The following is a 16,332-nucleotide window of genomic DNA, read 5'->3' on the forward strand; positions in this document are numbered from 1 at the left end:
TTGCATCCTTCATTTCGGTGATTTCTTTCCACTTGTAATTTTTAGTACCGAATTGTAAACATGATTCAGTTGCAATAGAAATGTTACTAAAATAACCTCCGAAGACAAGTACTTTGTCCGTTCGAGCGCAGACTAAAAAGTTTCTACGGTCATCATAAGAATCTACCATTTTGTTCCAAGTTTTAGTGACGAGTGAATACTTTTCAACTGGTCATTTTTTACATTCCTACCTTGAACTTCGCCGCCAAGAATATAAACTTCTCCTTTTATACAAACCGCTTAAACTAAGAACCGCGTCTTTTCCATTGATAATTATAAACAAAAAGTGTCTAGATTAATTCCACAAAATGTAAAACACTGTTTACAATTTCATGCAATTTAATTTCACTGCCTTCGCATACTAACAAGTTAAAACTTTGCTGGCTTCAGTATCTGCTTCTTAAATAATCACAGGAACTTTGGTTCAGGAAATTTTCCTGTCGCACAACATTTCTTTGAAAACTGTAATGCACTCTTCCTTGTCAGAAAATTTTCTCTAAAAATCTCTCAAAGAATTATCGGAAAGGAAATGAAGACGCTCTTTTATTAACAAGCATTTTTAAAAGTTTGCTCGTTCTTTTTTGTTGTGTTTATTCCACTAACTGGCAGCGTGCAGCACCTCATACTCTGACGTAGTTTTCAGTCCAGAACTTGCAAGTATTTTAGCAACAAGATTATAACTGAGCTCCACAAAACATTTACTTACAACTACAGCTGTGAAAAAGCATTCTATAAAACAGAAATTAATTTTAGCTAAATTAGTTATTTTGTGTACTTCAGCAAAATGGTAGAACATTTAACATAAAATGCTTTTAACAGTAAATCTGTCGTTTATGTATTTGATTCCTTTTTTACATATAATTCTTTAATTGTAAAGTTATTTTATTTTATAATTGAAACTAAATCTGATTCGGAATTAACAAAACATGAAAATTATTGAAGTTTTACAGCTAGAAACGAAAAGTTTAGCTTGCTGCTATCATCATACGCTGCTTGTATAACAGTTTAAGAAATAATAGTACAAGTCAGAATTTAGTTATGATTTGTGAAAGAGTTAAGTAGTAAATAAATTCTATTTTGAAAATAAAGTTTTTTTTTTTTTATGAAATGATTAAGATCAATTGAAATTCTTTAAAAAAAAAGTTTAAGGGGCCAAATGTCAAAAAGTAGTACATATTAAAAAGAGATGAATTTGGTATAATTAATAAGATAGTAATAAGACAATGCAAATATTAAAATACTAACTTGGAAAAAAAAATTACATAAAGAGCTACCATATGCGGGAAACATTTTCTACTTAATCGAAAAAAAAATATCGATCTTAATTTCTGCTTACTTACTATGCATAAAAATCTTAAGTGTTATGTAAGTCTCTACGTGAAGAACTCAATATGAAACTATAGGAAAAGTTGTATTTTTATTAACGTAATTTTTTCAGTGACATGACCTACATTGACCAAACCACGTGTAATTTTAAGATTTGAATAAAAAAGTTGAAAACGCATTGAAAATTTTATAGCAGGTGGTAAAATTACAACAGCAATGATAAATGCTCTAAAAATATAAGCAGTAATCCAGCATTTGATAAACAGCGCAAACTACGCAAGGTGAGATATCTGAATGTTGAAAACTGTACGGCAGTAAGCAAATAATTTGATGTGATTAGAATGAAAAACATACTTAATTATTTTGTCAAGCTAAGGCTCTGTAAGCAAGATTGATCTGATTATAATGCAACTATGTTTAGTTTATACATAAACGGCCCGGGGAAGACTCTTCATAAACAGTTCGGCCCGCGAAAAATTAGTCCGTCACTTATAAAAGGCTGCTAACTCAAGTAATAATAAGTATATTTAGAAAGGAACTTTTGTTAACAATTAAAGAATTAAATACTTCTTTTTAAAATAAAAAGTATAGAAATTTAAATTTTTATTTTGGTTCTAAAAATTACACTTTAGTAAGTCTACTAAAATCTGTAATGTTATTTTTTCTAAAATTTTTATACCTAGATATGTGTTTATAGCACAAGCACAGACAACTATACCATTGTATCACAAAATAATTTTTAACATCTAAACTTACTAATTTATTCTGTTATAATTTACATGAAATAATTAATTTACACTTATATCACACAGTTAATTTCTAGTTTGTTCAAAACCTTGATGATGTAAAGAAACACTGAAAAAAAATTTCTCTTGAGGATATAACACATGTAAAAACTCTAAAACCATTCTTGTTTTCTTTCAGTACCCTTATAATTTTGACAACATAAATGACTATTTTATTTTTTAAAATCACTAATTTTGATAAACTATAAAAGAGTTGTCAACAAACTATCTAATAAAAAATAATTTCAGTTTTGAAACATTTAAACTAACTTTTGCTAATCGAAAACAATTCAATAAAATTTATTGGACGAAAAAAACTTTCCAAAATCAATATATTTCGATCAACTTTCAAAAATTTATAGTAACTAAATAGTTCTGGTAGAAGAACTATATTTGAAACTATAAATTCAATGGTTTTACAAAACTTAAAGTATGAACAAATGCACAGTGGATAAAAAAGTTTAAAAAGTGTTTTAAGGAAAGTCAATAAAATAAAAATATACAATGAATTTATAATTTGGTAGGTTAATTCAATTATAAGCGCATTGAAAATGGGCTTTAAAATCAATAATATTTTCAAAGTTTAATTTTTTCATTCATTTATAACAATTAATCTGTAATATTAATCAGTTGATGCTTCAGTTTGACATTTATTTTGCCTGCACAAGTGCATTTTTTGGTGTATAAAAATCATAATTAAAGATGAAAAAAATAAAGAGTTATAAATTCACAGGGCCAACAAAGTACCCAAAACTGATCAGTTCTATGATAGTATCAAAACTAAAAGTGTTTATTTTTTATTAATATCTTAAGAATTTCAAGCAAAAAGTAGGTGAACCAAAATAACCTTTATTTAAAACCGAAACAAAACATTTTTCAAAGGTAAGTTAGTAACTGCGAAAAACTAAACTGCTTCGGAGTTTTGAGACTTAATTTTCTTTTAATATAAAGTAAAACTTTTATATTGCAACAACTTTAAAACATCCTCTCAAGAGCTAGCAGACGAGGTTGACTTTCGACTTGTTGACGAGCGCCGTTCTCGGTCCCCTTCCCACGCAGTTGTTCAGCACGGCCTTCCGCTGCATGGTGTGGAAATTGGTGTGTTTGTACAGCAACCTGCCCCTCTCCACCTCGCACATTTCCACCTGCTTCTTCAGCAGGTCCCTCCTCGCTTTCCTCACTTGCTGCAGCTTCTCAACTCGGTCGTCTTTCAACTGGATCACTTGCTGTGTTGAAAATTTTGCATTTTTTTTTTGATTTAGCATTGTAAATTTGAAAATTTGAAAACTTTAATTGGGTCTGGCTGAATTTTTTTTTTATGGAAAAATGTATACAACAAGTTAATTTTTTATAAATAATTAAGAATTTGGAAAAATTGATTTATGTGTACTTCTGTTTATAATAACAGAACTTTTAATTAAAGTTTCGGAAAAAACTAAGTTATAAAAAACAAAACTTAAAAATTTACTAAGAAAATAAAAGTGATTTAGAGGTAAATAAAAACTTATTTATATGATTATATTATATTTAAAAGCGGAATTATATAATGCAATAAGTTTTATTATTGTTAAATCTCAAACGGAATTTTAGGCTGTTTTACATAAAACTTATTGTACTATGTATGATTAGACTATTTGTGGTACAATCAAACTTGAGTTTTTTCTTTGTGTTTTTGGTTGATTTGTTCAATTTTGTTGAGATTGTACTTCCACTTCCTCTCGTGGAGATTTCTCTGCTCGCCTGCCTTGTAGCTCCTGTGCACAAAGTTTGTTCGAACAATTTCTTCGGCTCGTCTTATTTGATTCTCCTGTTCAAATTTTAGTTTAAAGTCTGGTTAAGATACTATAATTTTTTAATAACAGTTAAGAAAGTTTGTTTTTATCCAAATTTTTAACTTTTTGTCAACTTTATTTTAGTTTATATTTCTTTTAATACGAGTATCTTTATACTAGTAGATCATATTTTATGAGGTTATAATTTAACGCGAGTTCAAAATTATCTAAAAGTAAGATGTGAATTAAGAAAGTAATACTGTTCAGTCTATTTTTTACTAATAAACACTTATTTTCGTTATCAGTTTTGTTTAGGTTTAGCATTTACTTACTTTAGAGCTTACAGCTTTCAAATACTGTTTTTGTTGTTTTTTGTCATTAACAGCTATTTTCTTTTTTATTTCAACAATCTTTTTGTTCCTTTCTAACGCCTCAGCATTCAATCTTTTGTCTTCTTTTGCAATCTAGTTAGTTAATTGTATAAACTAGTAATAAACAAAATAAAAATAAGTTTTTATTAAGTACTATGACAAGACTATCTAATAACACATTGAAATAATGTTTTTATAATAGATAATATAGTTATTTGTCTTAACTAAAATAGCTTGTTTAAATATATGATGTACAACTTAAATATTTTATTTACTACCAGGCTTCGGTGGCGAAAAATTGCGACCTTTTCAAGTATAATAAAATATTTAATTGAAAAACAATATAACAGATAATATTAATCAGTACAATCAAGTTTTCATTTAAACTTAATGCAAACTTACATGTTATATAATCGTAGTATAAAGCACAAACATTATTTAGATCATACTTCGAGTTTTTCTTTGTAAAAACAACTTTTTTTTCCAAGGTTACACCGCACTTAGCGCACTCGGTGAAAACAAACAAAACAAAAGCAAAAACAACAAGATTAGGACAACAATCGCCCTAACTTCCCAAAACTGACAAAACTAAATGTCGAAAAATGCAAATGTGAATTGAAAACTATTAATTTTTGCTGCTTTTATACACTGCTATGGAGATTATCAATAAATGTATAATTTGTTTTGGGTTAAAAATGTTTTAAGTGACTATTGGAAATAAACCTATAATTGAAACTGTTTAGATTTCGAAACGACAAAAACTACTAAACTTTTTTATGTTTAGAAATAATTCACGTTTAAGTATTTAGTTGTTGTGTTTGATATTCTTAAGAGCTCTCTGTAAACAAGAATTACACAAAGCTTTTTGGTTTCAGTTAAAATGTTTATGTTTATACAAACTTTTACTTGATACTTTTTCTTTGAAACTTGGCTAAAGCAACTAAAGCTAAAACCAGTTATATAGTGTTATATGAAGTAAAATTATTTAATACAATAAGAAACGAGTAGATTATGAAGCTATAAACAATTATCAACTAATAAACTTTAATTTCTAACTTACTTAACATTTTTTATAAGCTTTTACTTAAACTAGTTTAATTTATGGTGTTTGCATATCAAACAAAATTTATCGGTTTAAAGAAATTTACAAAGTATTAAAAACACTCACAACTTCAAGTTTTTGCTTTTCAGCCTTAGTCAATCGATTCATCATGACTTCTTTTACTTTTTCTTCCTCTAGAACTTTTTGCCTTTCTAACTGCTTTTTTATTTCCTCAAACTTTTCACGTTCCTTCTTGTTCATAGATTTTATCTGGAAAATTAGTAAGCATTAACTTTAAAAAAGATAAAATCATTTAAACTTAATTTATAATGCAAATTTTATAAAAAGTTTTTGGGCATATCAATCGTTTTGAATGACTTTTTATACATCAAAATATGAAGAATTTGCATATGTATATTATCAAGAAAATTTCTAATTTTTAATTGTATAACAACTCAAGTGTAAATTACATTCTGAAGTTCTTTTAATTCATTTTCCATTCTTATTTTTTCAGCCTTTTTCATTTTTCGATTCAAAGAGATTTCTGTGGACTTCTTGAATTCCTAAACAAGAAAGAAAATTTATCGATTGAAAAAAAAATAATTTTTACTGCATTACAAAACAAACAGCGTACAACGCAAAAAAAAGTATTTTTTTTTTAGTAATTAAAAATCTACATTTTTCTTTAATTTTAGATAACTTAAAAGAAGTTTAAAACGATTATTTATATTAGTATAAGCTAAATTAATATAGTTTTGATGCTAAGCAAAACTAACTCAAAATGTTTTTAAAAACTTACATCGATGACTTTTTTGTGAGTTTCTAAACACTTTTCCTGCCGCTGCCTTTTGATTTCCATTTCTTTTTTTCTTATTTCAATTTCGCTAAGTTTAATCTTTCTCTGAAATCAAAATTAAATTTACATTTTTCTGTTCTGGTAAGAAATAACAAAAAACTTTATGGTCTCCCCCGAAAACACATAAACAAGTTTGTAACAAATCATCAGGAAACTTTTTCGCAAAGAGTTGTGTATTGTCATCAAAGACTTGACTTGCTGCCAAAGTTTTTCAACAAAAAAAAAACAATAAAAACGTCGAAATCTTGCAATATTGCATCTTGCCCCGCACTTGAGGTTTCGACGATCTCACCTCACAATGCCACTGTTGCGTATTATGGCAAGTGGGTGGACTTTAATGATTCAAAAGTGGTGTCAAGTGTTTATGACATCATAATGACATTCGTCAGTAACGCATAGTGATTTTTTCAATGATTGTTATTGTTTTTTTGAAGTTTATCAAGTCTTTGGTAGTGGTAGATTTTTTTAATATCATAAAAACCCATACGTTAAAATCAATAGTTTAATAATCGTTAGTTTTTTTCCTTCGAAAATGTGAAAAAAAAAATAAGTAAATAAATTATAATATATGAAAAAATATAACGTGTAACTATATAGTAAAACATTTTTTAGTCTTAATTTTTTATTTAATTAACAAAGATACCAGATACTTTTTAGAGTTTGTTAAAACTCGAAGTAGCTTTTAAAATATAAACGATCAAAGTTAAAATGTTCAATAGGTCCTTTAAGGAAGGCACAAACTAAAAATTCTAAAATATTTTACAAAAAACCTATCTCCTTTTACAGTTTTTAAGCAATCATTTTTAAACTTATACATTTCATATTACATAATATTTAATAAATCTATCTGCCTTATTTATAAAGTATTGTGCACTACCAAACCAAACTTAAACACTATATAATAAAAACTATACCTATTTTTACTGCTTTCGTTTAAATAATATCAAACTAAATAAGATTCTTATCTGCTTACTTCATGGAGACCTACAAAAACTTGACTTTTTTAGATACAAAAACATTTATTCTTTGCTAAAGCAGTATATTTAAAACTTTACACATTAGTATACATAATATACAGTGCACAGAAACTTTGATGAATAGTAAAATCAATTTCGAAACAAGTATATTTCAAATCATAATTTTTTTTCAAAGCTTACTTTTCTTAGTTATTAATAAGTTTTGATTTACAAATAAAATCAACAAAACTATAATAAAATTAGTTTTAGTGTAAATCAATATTTAATAAATTTTCTAATGTGAACAAAATGTTTTCTTCAGTAATTTACTATGCACATAATTTTGAAATTCGAGAAACACTGGACTAAAGGGTTATATAATTAAAAATAATAAAACAGAATAAACTAGTTCTATATTACTTTTTTTTAATACCAATAGTTTTCTAAAAATATAGATGTCAATTTCAAGTGTTTAAAATAGGGTTGGTTTTAAGGTTTTTTTGTAAATTTATTACAAGTTTTTTGGTCCATTTTTAGTATAAAATTAAACTTTAGGTAAAAAAACTATCTTAAAAAGTATAACAACACTGAAAAGATACCCTAATGCTACCTTAAATGTGTTTTTTAATAAAGAAATATAAATGATAGAAAAAATTGTTTTGTTCTTATGATAGATATTTAAAAATTTCGTTACTTTACATGTAAAAGTAGTTTAAAATTACAGATTTTTTCAGTTTTTTTTCCTAAATTTTCCAATACTAGATATTTCAAGGATTCCAAGTTTTTTGGCAACCCCGTTTAAATACAAACTATTAACTATAAATAAGTGAAATAGATTTTAAAAGACCAACCTGTTGGTCAATAAGTGCATTGTGATGGTGGTCATTTTGCTCAATGTTCTGCAACTTGCACTTTTCTAATTCTTTCATTTCATCCTGCTTTTTATCAACCATTTCTTTTACTTTCTGCTGCCATTGGACTCTTGACGTTGCTATACTTTTATTCAATTCTAGTGCTTCACGCCTCTGTTACACAAAGTGTACGGTATAAGGGATACCAAAAACAAACCAAAAGCATATATGTGGTTAAAATACTTTTAGTTTTAAGAAAAAATAAATGCATAATGTGAAAAAAAGTTGAAGAAAAAACATAAATGAAATTTTGTTAAACATTTTTGGAAAAAGAAAATAATTAATATGAAAAAAAAAATCAACTTATTCTCTCATACTGTTTTGTAAAACCTCGTTTCCTACTTTTAGTACTTTATCTGTATAAAATTTATACTTTTTAATTACTATCAACTTTTGCAGTATTACAACTTTATTTCTTTATTAATTCTACCTTGATATAAAATTTCACAAACAACCTTAGCTAATCCGTAACTTTTTTTTTATAATTTAAGTTTCCTATGTTTTTAATGATTTTTGGTTCATTGGTTACTTCTAATAAAAAGTATATATCGGAATTCTCTCATCATTCTAAAGTTTAATAAACTAAATATGAAAGAATAAATGAATTACATTCTAGCAGTTAAATCTACTGAAAAAACAAAAATATTTATTTGACATTAAACCTTCTTATTATTGATAAACTTCTGTTCTTCTTGCCACTTTTTCCATTCATCATATTTTCTGACTTCGTCTTTTTCTTCTTGGTCAAAACGGCCTTTCAAAAGCGCAATTATTTTCTTATCAGTCTGAAAAAATAGGTATTTTCTAAAACAAATGTTTGATAAAAGTATATTTATACTGGAGTTGAATTGAACACATTCCATAAAAACGCAGCAAGTTTCATTCTAAACAACTTTATCTTATTTATTTTCTATACATCCACTTTACTAAAATTTAAGAAGTCTTGTATAAATAACAGTTTTCTAAATGCATTTGCTTAATTTAAAAAAATCTTTAAAAAAATTTAATATAAATTTTAAATAAATTGTGTCAATGGCTCCCTCAAAATCTTTATTAAAAAACTATTGTAGAGCTTTTTATATGCATCTAAAATATAAGGCATGAATTATAAACGGGTATTGCTAAATTTATGTTTAAAATACTAATAAAAAAACTAAGATTAAAATAGGTGCAAGATGTATGAAAATTTTCATAAGCATAAAAGCATTAACTACTTAATAAATTTAAACGTAATGCTGGTAATTTACTAAAACTTTTTTTTTAATGCTAATATTATTTTGAAAAGTTTTTAAACTTTAAAATTCAATATATCTAAGTACAAAATAAGACTAAATCTAATAAACTAAACCACAATTTATTGAAAACAAATACCAACTATTTTTTTAATTATTCCGTATGTTTGATTAAACATTTTAAACTAACTTGCATTTGAAGAGTGGGCGCTAAGGAAAAATCTTTAACAGGTTTTTGCAAATACTTGAGTTTTCTGTTTAATTAATTGAAAGAAAAACTACAAAGTCTTTAATTTATACAAAATTTTGGTACTAGTAGAGAGTATTTTTAATCATTATTCTTTTCAACTTTTAACATTACTAAAACCACTAGATACAATTATAAAACTTTAATTGTATATCTAAAATTTTAAGCAAATTTAAAATTTATGAGATTAAAACTATACAACTTAATTTAATAAAGCTTTGAAATTTTTCATCAACTGGCTTTAAGTATTAAAAAAAAAATTTAAACAAAAACGGTTATCAGTGTTTTAAAAGTTTCTTACATTTTGTTGCATATTATAATATATCAAAAAGCTTTTTTCTTCAATTTACCTTGAAAAAGAAAGAGATTTTAATGATGATGCTTTTTTACTTCCTGTAACATCTGAAAAAACAATCAGTAAATATATATTTTAAAAAATGTTTTAGAAACAACTATCTAACATAAATTAAAAAAGCTTATATGTTATCTTCTACATAAGTACGCTTTTCTTAGGTAGGCACTTCCAATGGAGTAGAAACTTTTGAGCAAAACCCCTTGTGTTTTAAAAACAAACTTGTGCTTTTTTTTAATAATTCAAAAAAGTCTTTTAGTAAAAGTTAACATACAAACATTTTTTTGGAATTTTTAATATATAATGAAAACATAATCTACAAAACTATAATAAAAAAAGCATATTACTAAAATTAAACAACTAAAACAAAGAGTTAAATTTATATATACATACTTCATGTTTGCCAAAAGTAACTATGCTTAAGTTTGCCATAATACAGGGTAAGTTTGCCATAATACAAAGTAAGTTTGTCATAAAGGGTAAGGTGGCCATCAAGGGTAAGATGCGTCATGGTAAAAAGATTTCAAAACTTAATGAAAACTGATCATAAAATTTTCTTCAGTACACATTTTTGTTACTACTTTTACTGACTTAATCTCAAAAAATAGGTATTTTTTCTTGTTCTAAATGCATTAAAAATAATACATATTTAATGCATTCAAGTAACAACCAGTGTTATAAAGTTTTGTTTTTAGTTGCTTAAATGTAATTTACTAAATTTAAGTTAAGAAAAACTAAGTCTTAAACAATTTTTTTTCTTAAAATTTAAATATATATACAGATAACTTAATCATTCAAGAATTTTTATTTCTTCAATAGAAAGATTTTATATGTTATTTATATTTTGTTTTAGGTTTTTTATCTCATTATAACAACAGTAACTTTTAATATACTAATATTAGCCTTATTGTAAAAAATTTAAAAACAAGAGTTCTTGAGTTTTAAATACTGTTGAGTACACACTTTAGGGCTGTGTTCAAAGTGTGTACTCAGTTAAAGACCAGTGTACTGTGTACATATCTTATAAAATACACAATATCAACCATAGGTAATGATGTTTTTACAATATTCAAAACATCAACTATAAGTAATAATACTCTACACAATTATATAAAACTATTAGGACGTTATGTACTTTTTTAATTATTTAAATATAGGTGGTGGACTTATTAATACAATCAATAATAAAACAAACCAGGTAAACTTGTTGTATATTTGTAAACTTTATTTGGTTGATTGTAAGAAGGTTTTGGTTTTGGTATTTCTATCTTTTTTTCTGCTACTTCAATTACTGTACTTGGTTTACTGTAACAAGAACAAATTTTAGACATGTGTACAAAAAAATTTTTGTATTAAATAAAAAATGTTTAAATTATTTTAAAGGAAAAAGATGTCATAAGAAAACCTAAGCAAAAAATTTTTAGATTTTCTTTAATAATTTTGTACTCTCAAGTAATGTGGAGTAATGCCAAACTTGGTATTTGCACACAATTTATTACATACAAAAATATAAAAAAAACTATAAAAACTATTTTTGTATAGTCTAAATATTTAACTGTTCAAAATATAGTTTTAATTGTTTGCTAACAAAAGATCCTAGTAAAGTAACTTCACTGGAATATAAATAAAAACAAATTATACAGTAATCTTCCTTTATTCTACCAACATATGTTTCTGTGTGTCAACGAATCAACACACTTCAACTGGGTTCTGTAAAAAAATGATTACTGTTATTAGGGAATAAAAGCATAGAATAAAGTAGGTGTATACATGTTTTCATTAAAATAAGATATTTTCTACAGATAATAGTTATTAATAGGTGAAATACTTAATATTAAATCCGACTGTTATAAAACTATATGATATTTGTAATTATTAAGTCTAAAATAAATAAGTAAGCTAAATTACACAACAAAACATAATATAAACAAACAACTCACGTTAATAGGAAAGATAACTAAATCAAAATTTACTGTTGTTAACTAACGAAAAAAATACATTCGTTACAACTAATAATTACGTCACAATGTAAATGAGGTTATTTAAACTATTTAATTTGTATTGTAAAGAACATTAATTTTGTTTTTATGTAATGTATTTTCAACAAAAATAAAACATTAACCATTAGTTAGTAAATCAATAAAATTTAATAAAACTTAACGACGCTGAAGGCAATAAAAGTCACAGAAACTCGGTGTAACATGTATATTATAAATTGAATGTTAGTAATGATTGAATCAAAGTTATATAGAATTAGGAAGCAGATTTAGTTCGAATATAAAAATCAAAAAGTGAAAAAATTAAACTTTAAGGAAAAACAAAACACTAAAAACATAATTATTACTAGGCTTACAATGTACTGACCGATAATTAATTTACAGCGACATACATAAAATCATAATGACCTGAATTAAATATATATTGTATTTTATAATTTATAAAATAATTAATTGGTAAAGTAGGAGTCGGCTGTTTAATTTAAATATCCCATACAGATATTTTATATATTTAATAAGTAAATTGTGTTATATATGAAAGTTATAATGTAAAAAACCTACTAGCTCTCTTGGGCGTAGTAGGTAAAAAAGCACGGTTTATCTGTGATTTGAATACAGGCTTCCAATTAAACTTGGAACCTAACATATAAAGGTGTTAAGAATTATAGTCGGAGGGTAAAGTGAATATATGAAATTTCAGAGAATAGAAAGTGACTTGTGTGAAATAGATATAAGTAATAAATGAATAAAACTATATGTTGCTTAGGATATTTAATTATATTAATATATGTTAAGCGAATGTGTGTGTGTATGTGGAAGGTGAATGAAAAGTATGAAAGGTAAGAAGGCGCCAAGGTGTTATTTGAAGAAGAACCGTCGGTTGTGTGCACAGTTGTTTGAAATATCACGTCTTTTATTTAGTAATTGTTTACTATCTTCTGCTAAAATTACCATTCGTTCAAGGTTGTATATTTGCAGATCTTGCTCGCGCTACTGATGTTATTGTTGGCGTGGTGAAGGATGCTCCATTCCATTTCTGGTTTGGTACCATACCTGTCAAAATACTGCCAAACGAAATCTGACAATCTTGTACTATTCTTTTTATTTACATGCTTAAAAGTATACCTATGCTCGGTGTACCTATCTTTAAAGTGACCTCCTGTCGAACCAATATACACCTTATCCTTATTATTATCATTAACATTATTATTGTTTTTGTTTTTATCTTCACTAAGTTTACATTTAACACGCACCTTATAATTTGTAATTGTAACCGTCATAAGTTGAATAAAATAAACTGTCCGTTACATGGTAACTGCTTAATTAAATTAAGCAGTAAGTTTAATTTTTTCATTTTTTCACTTTTTGATTTTTACATTTGAACTAAATCTGCTTACTAATTCTATATAACTTTGATTCAATCATTACTAACATTCAATATATAATATACATGTTACACCAAGTTTCTGTGACTTTTATTGCCTTCAGCGTCGTTAAGTTTTATCAAATTTTATTGATTTACTAACTAATGGTTAATGTTTTATTTTTGTTGAAAATAGATTACATAAAAACAAAATTAATGTTCTTTACAATACAAATTAAATAGTTTAAATAACCTCATTTACATTGTGACGTAATTATTAGTTGTAACGAATGTATTTTTTTCGTTAGTTAACAACAGTAAATTTTGATTTAGTTATCTTTCCTATTAACGTGAGTTGTTTGTTTATATTATGTTTTGTTGTGTAATTTAGCTTACTTATTTATTTTAGACTTAATAATTACAAATATCATATAGTTTTATAACAGTCGGATTTAATATTAAGTATTTCACCTATTAATAACTATTATCTGTAGAAAATATCTTATTTTAATGAAAACATGTATACACCTACTTTATTCTATGCTTTTATTCCCTAATAACAGTAATTATTTTTTTACAGAACCCAGTTGAAGTGTGTTGATTCGTTGACACACAGAAACATATGTTGGTAGAATAAAGGAAGATTACTGTATAATTTGTTTTTATGTCTAAATATTTGTAAATTTGGTCAAAGAATCATAAAGAAAAAATTAACTTGTTTGATTTGATTTTTTTGGTGTTGACATAATCTTCTTTAATCATGTGGTCACGAGCTTTTCTACATCTTTCAAGATTTTTCAGTCGCTTTCTGTTCCATTGGTCATACAATATCTATATTTGAAAAGAATTACAAATCTAGCTTCCTTAAGTTTGATTTTCTATTAAAATTAATTTGAATTTTTCAGTTACTAAGAACTTTTAAAACTTAAGCAACAGCACATAATAAATTATACTTATTATATATGATATTCAAATACTAAGTTTACTTATTGCATAGTCATCTTTATAAATATCTATTTACAATCATAAAAATTAAAACTAAGTATAAATTACATAACAACTTACATTAGTTACAATAGAAAACAGCAAAAGTCTGTAACAATTCAAATTTACTTTCACTTGTACTTATTAAAATGATAAACAAAATAAAAAAATCTACTATTACATTTTTCAATATTGATTACTTTTTTAATTTTATTTTAACTTATGTAATAAGAGTATTTAATGAGAAGTCAACAACCTAAAAAGATGGATTTTACATTAGTTAAAACATTGTTGTCAACTTAATATTCAAATAAACATTATTTATCACTTTAAAAAACATCATAAAACAGTATATAATTTTTTTCTTAATGTATTAATAAGTAGTTTTTAATTTAAAACCATTTATTTAAAATATACATTTATTATAAGTGCTTTATAAGTGGAATATAATAAAAGTTAATATGATTACTCCTTATGTGTTTTTTTAGTTATAATAAAATAGCTAAAACATAAAATTACTTTTACTAATTCTACAGATTTTCCTGTGTGTTCTTTTTCAAAGACTTTAATTGGTTTTGGCAACAGTGTGAGTGGTTTTACTTTAAGTCTAGAACAAGCTTCTAAAGATCTTGGACTCGTCAATACATATCTAGAATTTTCAGCATCTGGTTTGTCAAAGTTGTATAGATTCAACCTCTTTTCTTCAGCTAAAATAGCCATTTAAAATCTATTTCCATAAGATCATATATATGTTATCATTAAGTTATTTTCTAAACGGAAAAGCGTTGGTTTTACCATAACAGTTTAAGTATGTGCTCAAACGAAGCCAGTCAAGCAGAACTTTTGCACAAATTTTCAAAGTAATACAGGGACAACTTACTGATTAATTGTATCAGGCATAACTTTTTTATGTCATTACAAACTGTCAAATTTTACATAAATTTATTTTTCAACTTTATAACTTTTTCAAAGTGGCTAAAGTTTCTTACTAAATTTTTGTTTTGACTAATATTGTTTATTGAACAACAAAAAAGCACTTAAAATAATTGGTCCTAGAGCTCGGTTTAAATAACCTTTCGGTTATCGAGTCGTACACTACTTGAGTTTAACGTCTTGTCCAGGACCTACTACAATTCCTTTTACAATCTAAATTACCATATTTGCCAGATTTATAGAGAAAATCTAAACTAAATTACTCAAAAATAAGACATGTTGGTTAAGATCAAATCGATATTTATTCATTATTTAGATTTGATAATTCTGCTATTAAAATAATCTTTTATTTTAGTAATGTTAGTAATATATAAATGAAGTTTTATTTTTCTTAATTACTCTAAGAAAAATATTAATTGTAACTTTAGTTTTTATCGTACCTAACTTTACTAATATACTATAAAGTTAAATAAATAGAACTTTTCATTTCATTTGTTTTCATTTTAAAAGTCAGCTGACAATTTTATACTTCTGGTTTAAGAAAATATACAGATTTTATTAAAAAACTTAACGTGATAAAATTTTTACATTTTTTTATATTATATTTCTACAATCATTAGACCAAAACTTTAAACAGACTGCGATCATCATACAGAAGCTTTTTGTTTCTAAAGCTTAACGTCAACAGTCAGTCGTAACGTAACCTAAAAAAGCTGTAGTCGACACTCGACAACTTATAAAAGTTTCTTTCTTTTTAAAAAGCGTCATGTAAATTTAAAACTTACAAAAAATTGTTCTAAATATACTAAAAAACAATTAACTAATCTACAAGCGATGAAATTCAAAAAAAAAATTTTTTTTTATTCTGGTTTTATGATTCACAACAATATATTTTCATTTATATCAACCAAACATATTAGTTTTAGTGACATGATCTTAGTTATGTGTGCATGTTTAGGAATTAGTTGACATCTTACAAACCAGCTAGTTCTGTTGCATTAGCTTAAGTTATTGCTACCTTTTTGTATTATGGTAGTGTTAGTTCACTTTACTTTAGGACATGTTCTAGTTTCAACATATTTCCGAGTTTTAAAATTTTTGTGTAGATAACACTTCTATCAAAAACTTTAATCTATACTCTTTTTTTTTTGTCACACAATTTAGCT

The 16,332-nt window shown here is 25.5% G+C and overlaps 1 protein-coding gene across 1 annotated transcript; it reads right to left on the bottom strand.

The window, feature by feature from the left end:
• Positions 1–2,498: 2,498 nt before the first annotated feature.
• LOC145834155 (uncharacterized) lies at positions 2,499–14,998 on the bottom strand. Its single transcript, XM_082941517.1, has 13 exons — positions 14,753–14,998; positions 13,965–14,080; positions 11,085–11,194; positions 9,888–9,939; positions 9,481–9,544; positions 8,721–8,843; positions 7,999–8,172; positions 6,135–6,236; positions 5,806–5,898; positions 5,462–5,605; positions 4,255–4,386; positions 3,802–3,957; positions 2,499–3,376 (listed from the first exon to the last, which is right to left on the bottom strand). Exons 1-13 carry the CDS (start codon positions 14,951–14,953, stop codon positions 3,146–3,148), a joined length of 1,698 nt encoding a protein of 565 aa, XP_082797643.1. The 5' UTR covers positions 14,954–14,998; the 3' UTR covers positions 2,499–3,145.
• Between the last annotated feature and the right edge of the window lie 1,334 nt (positions 14,999–16,332).

Source organism: Thalia democratica, chromosome 4 (genome assembly GCF_965202585.1).
Source record: "Thalia democratica chromosome 4, ktThaDemo2.hap1.1, whole genome shotgun sequence".
In the NCBI taxonomy this organism is placed as follows: domain Eukaryota; kingdom Metazoa; phylum Chordata; class Thaliacea; order Salpida; family Salpidae; genus Thalia; species Thalia democratica.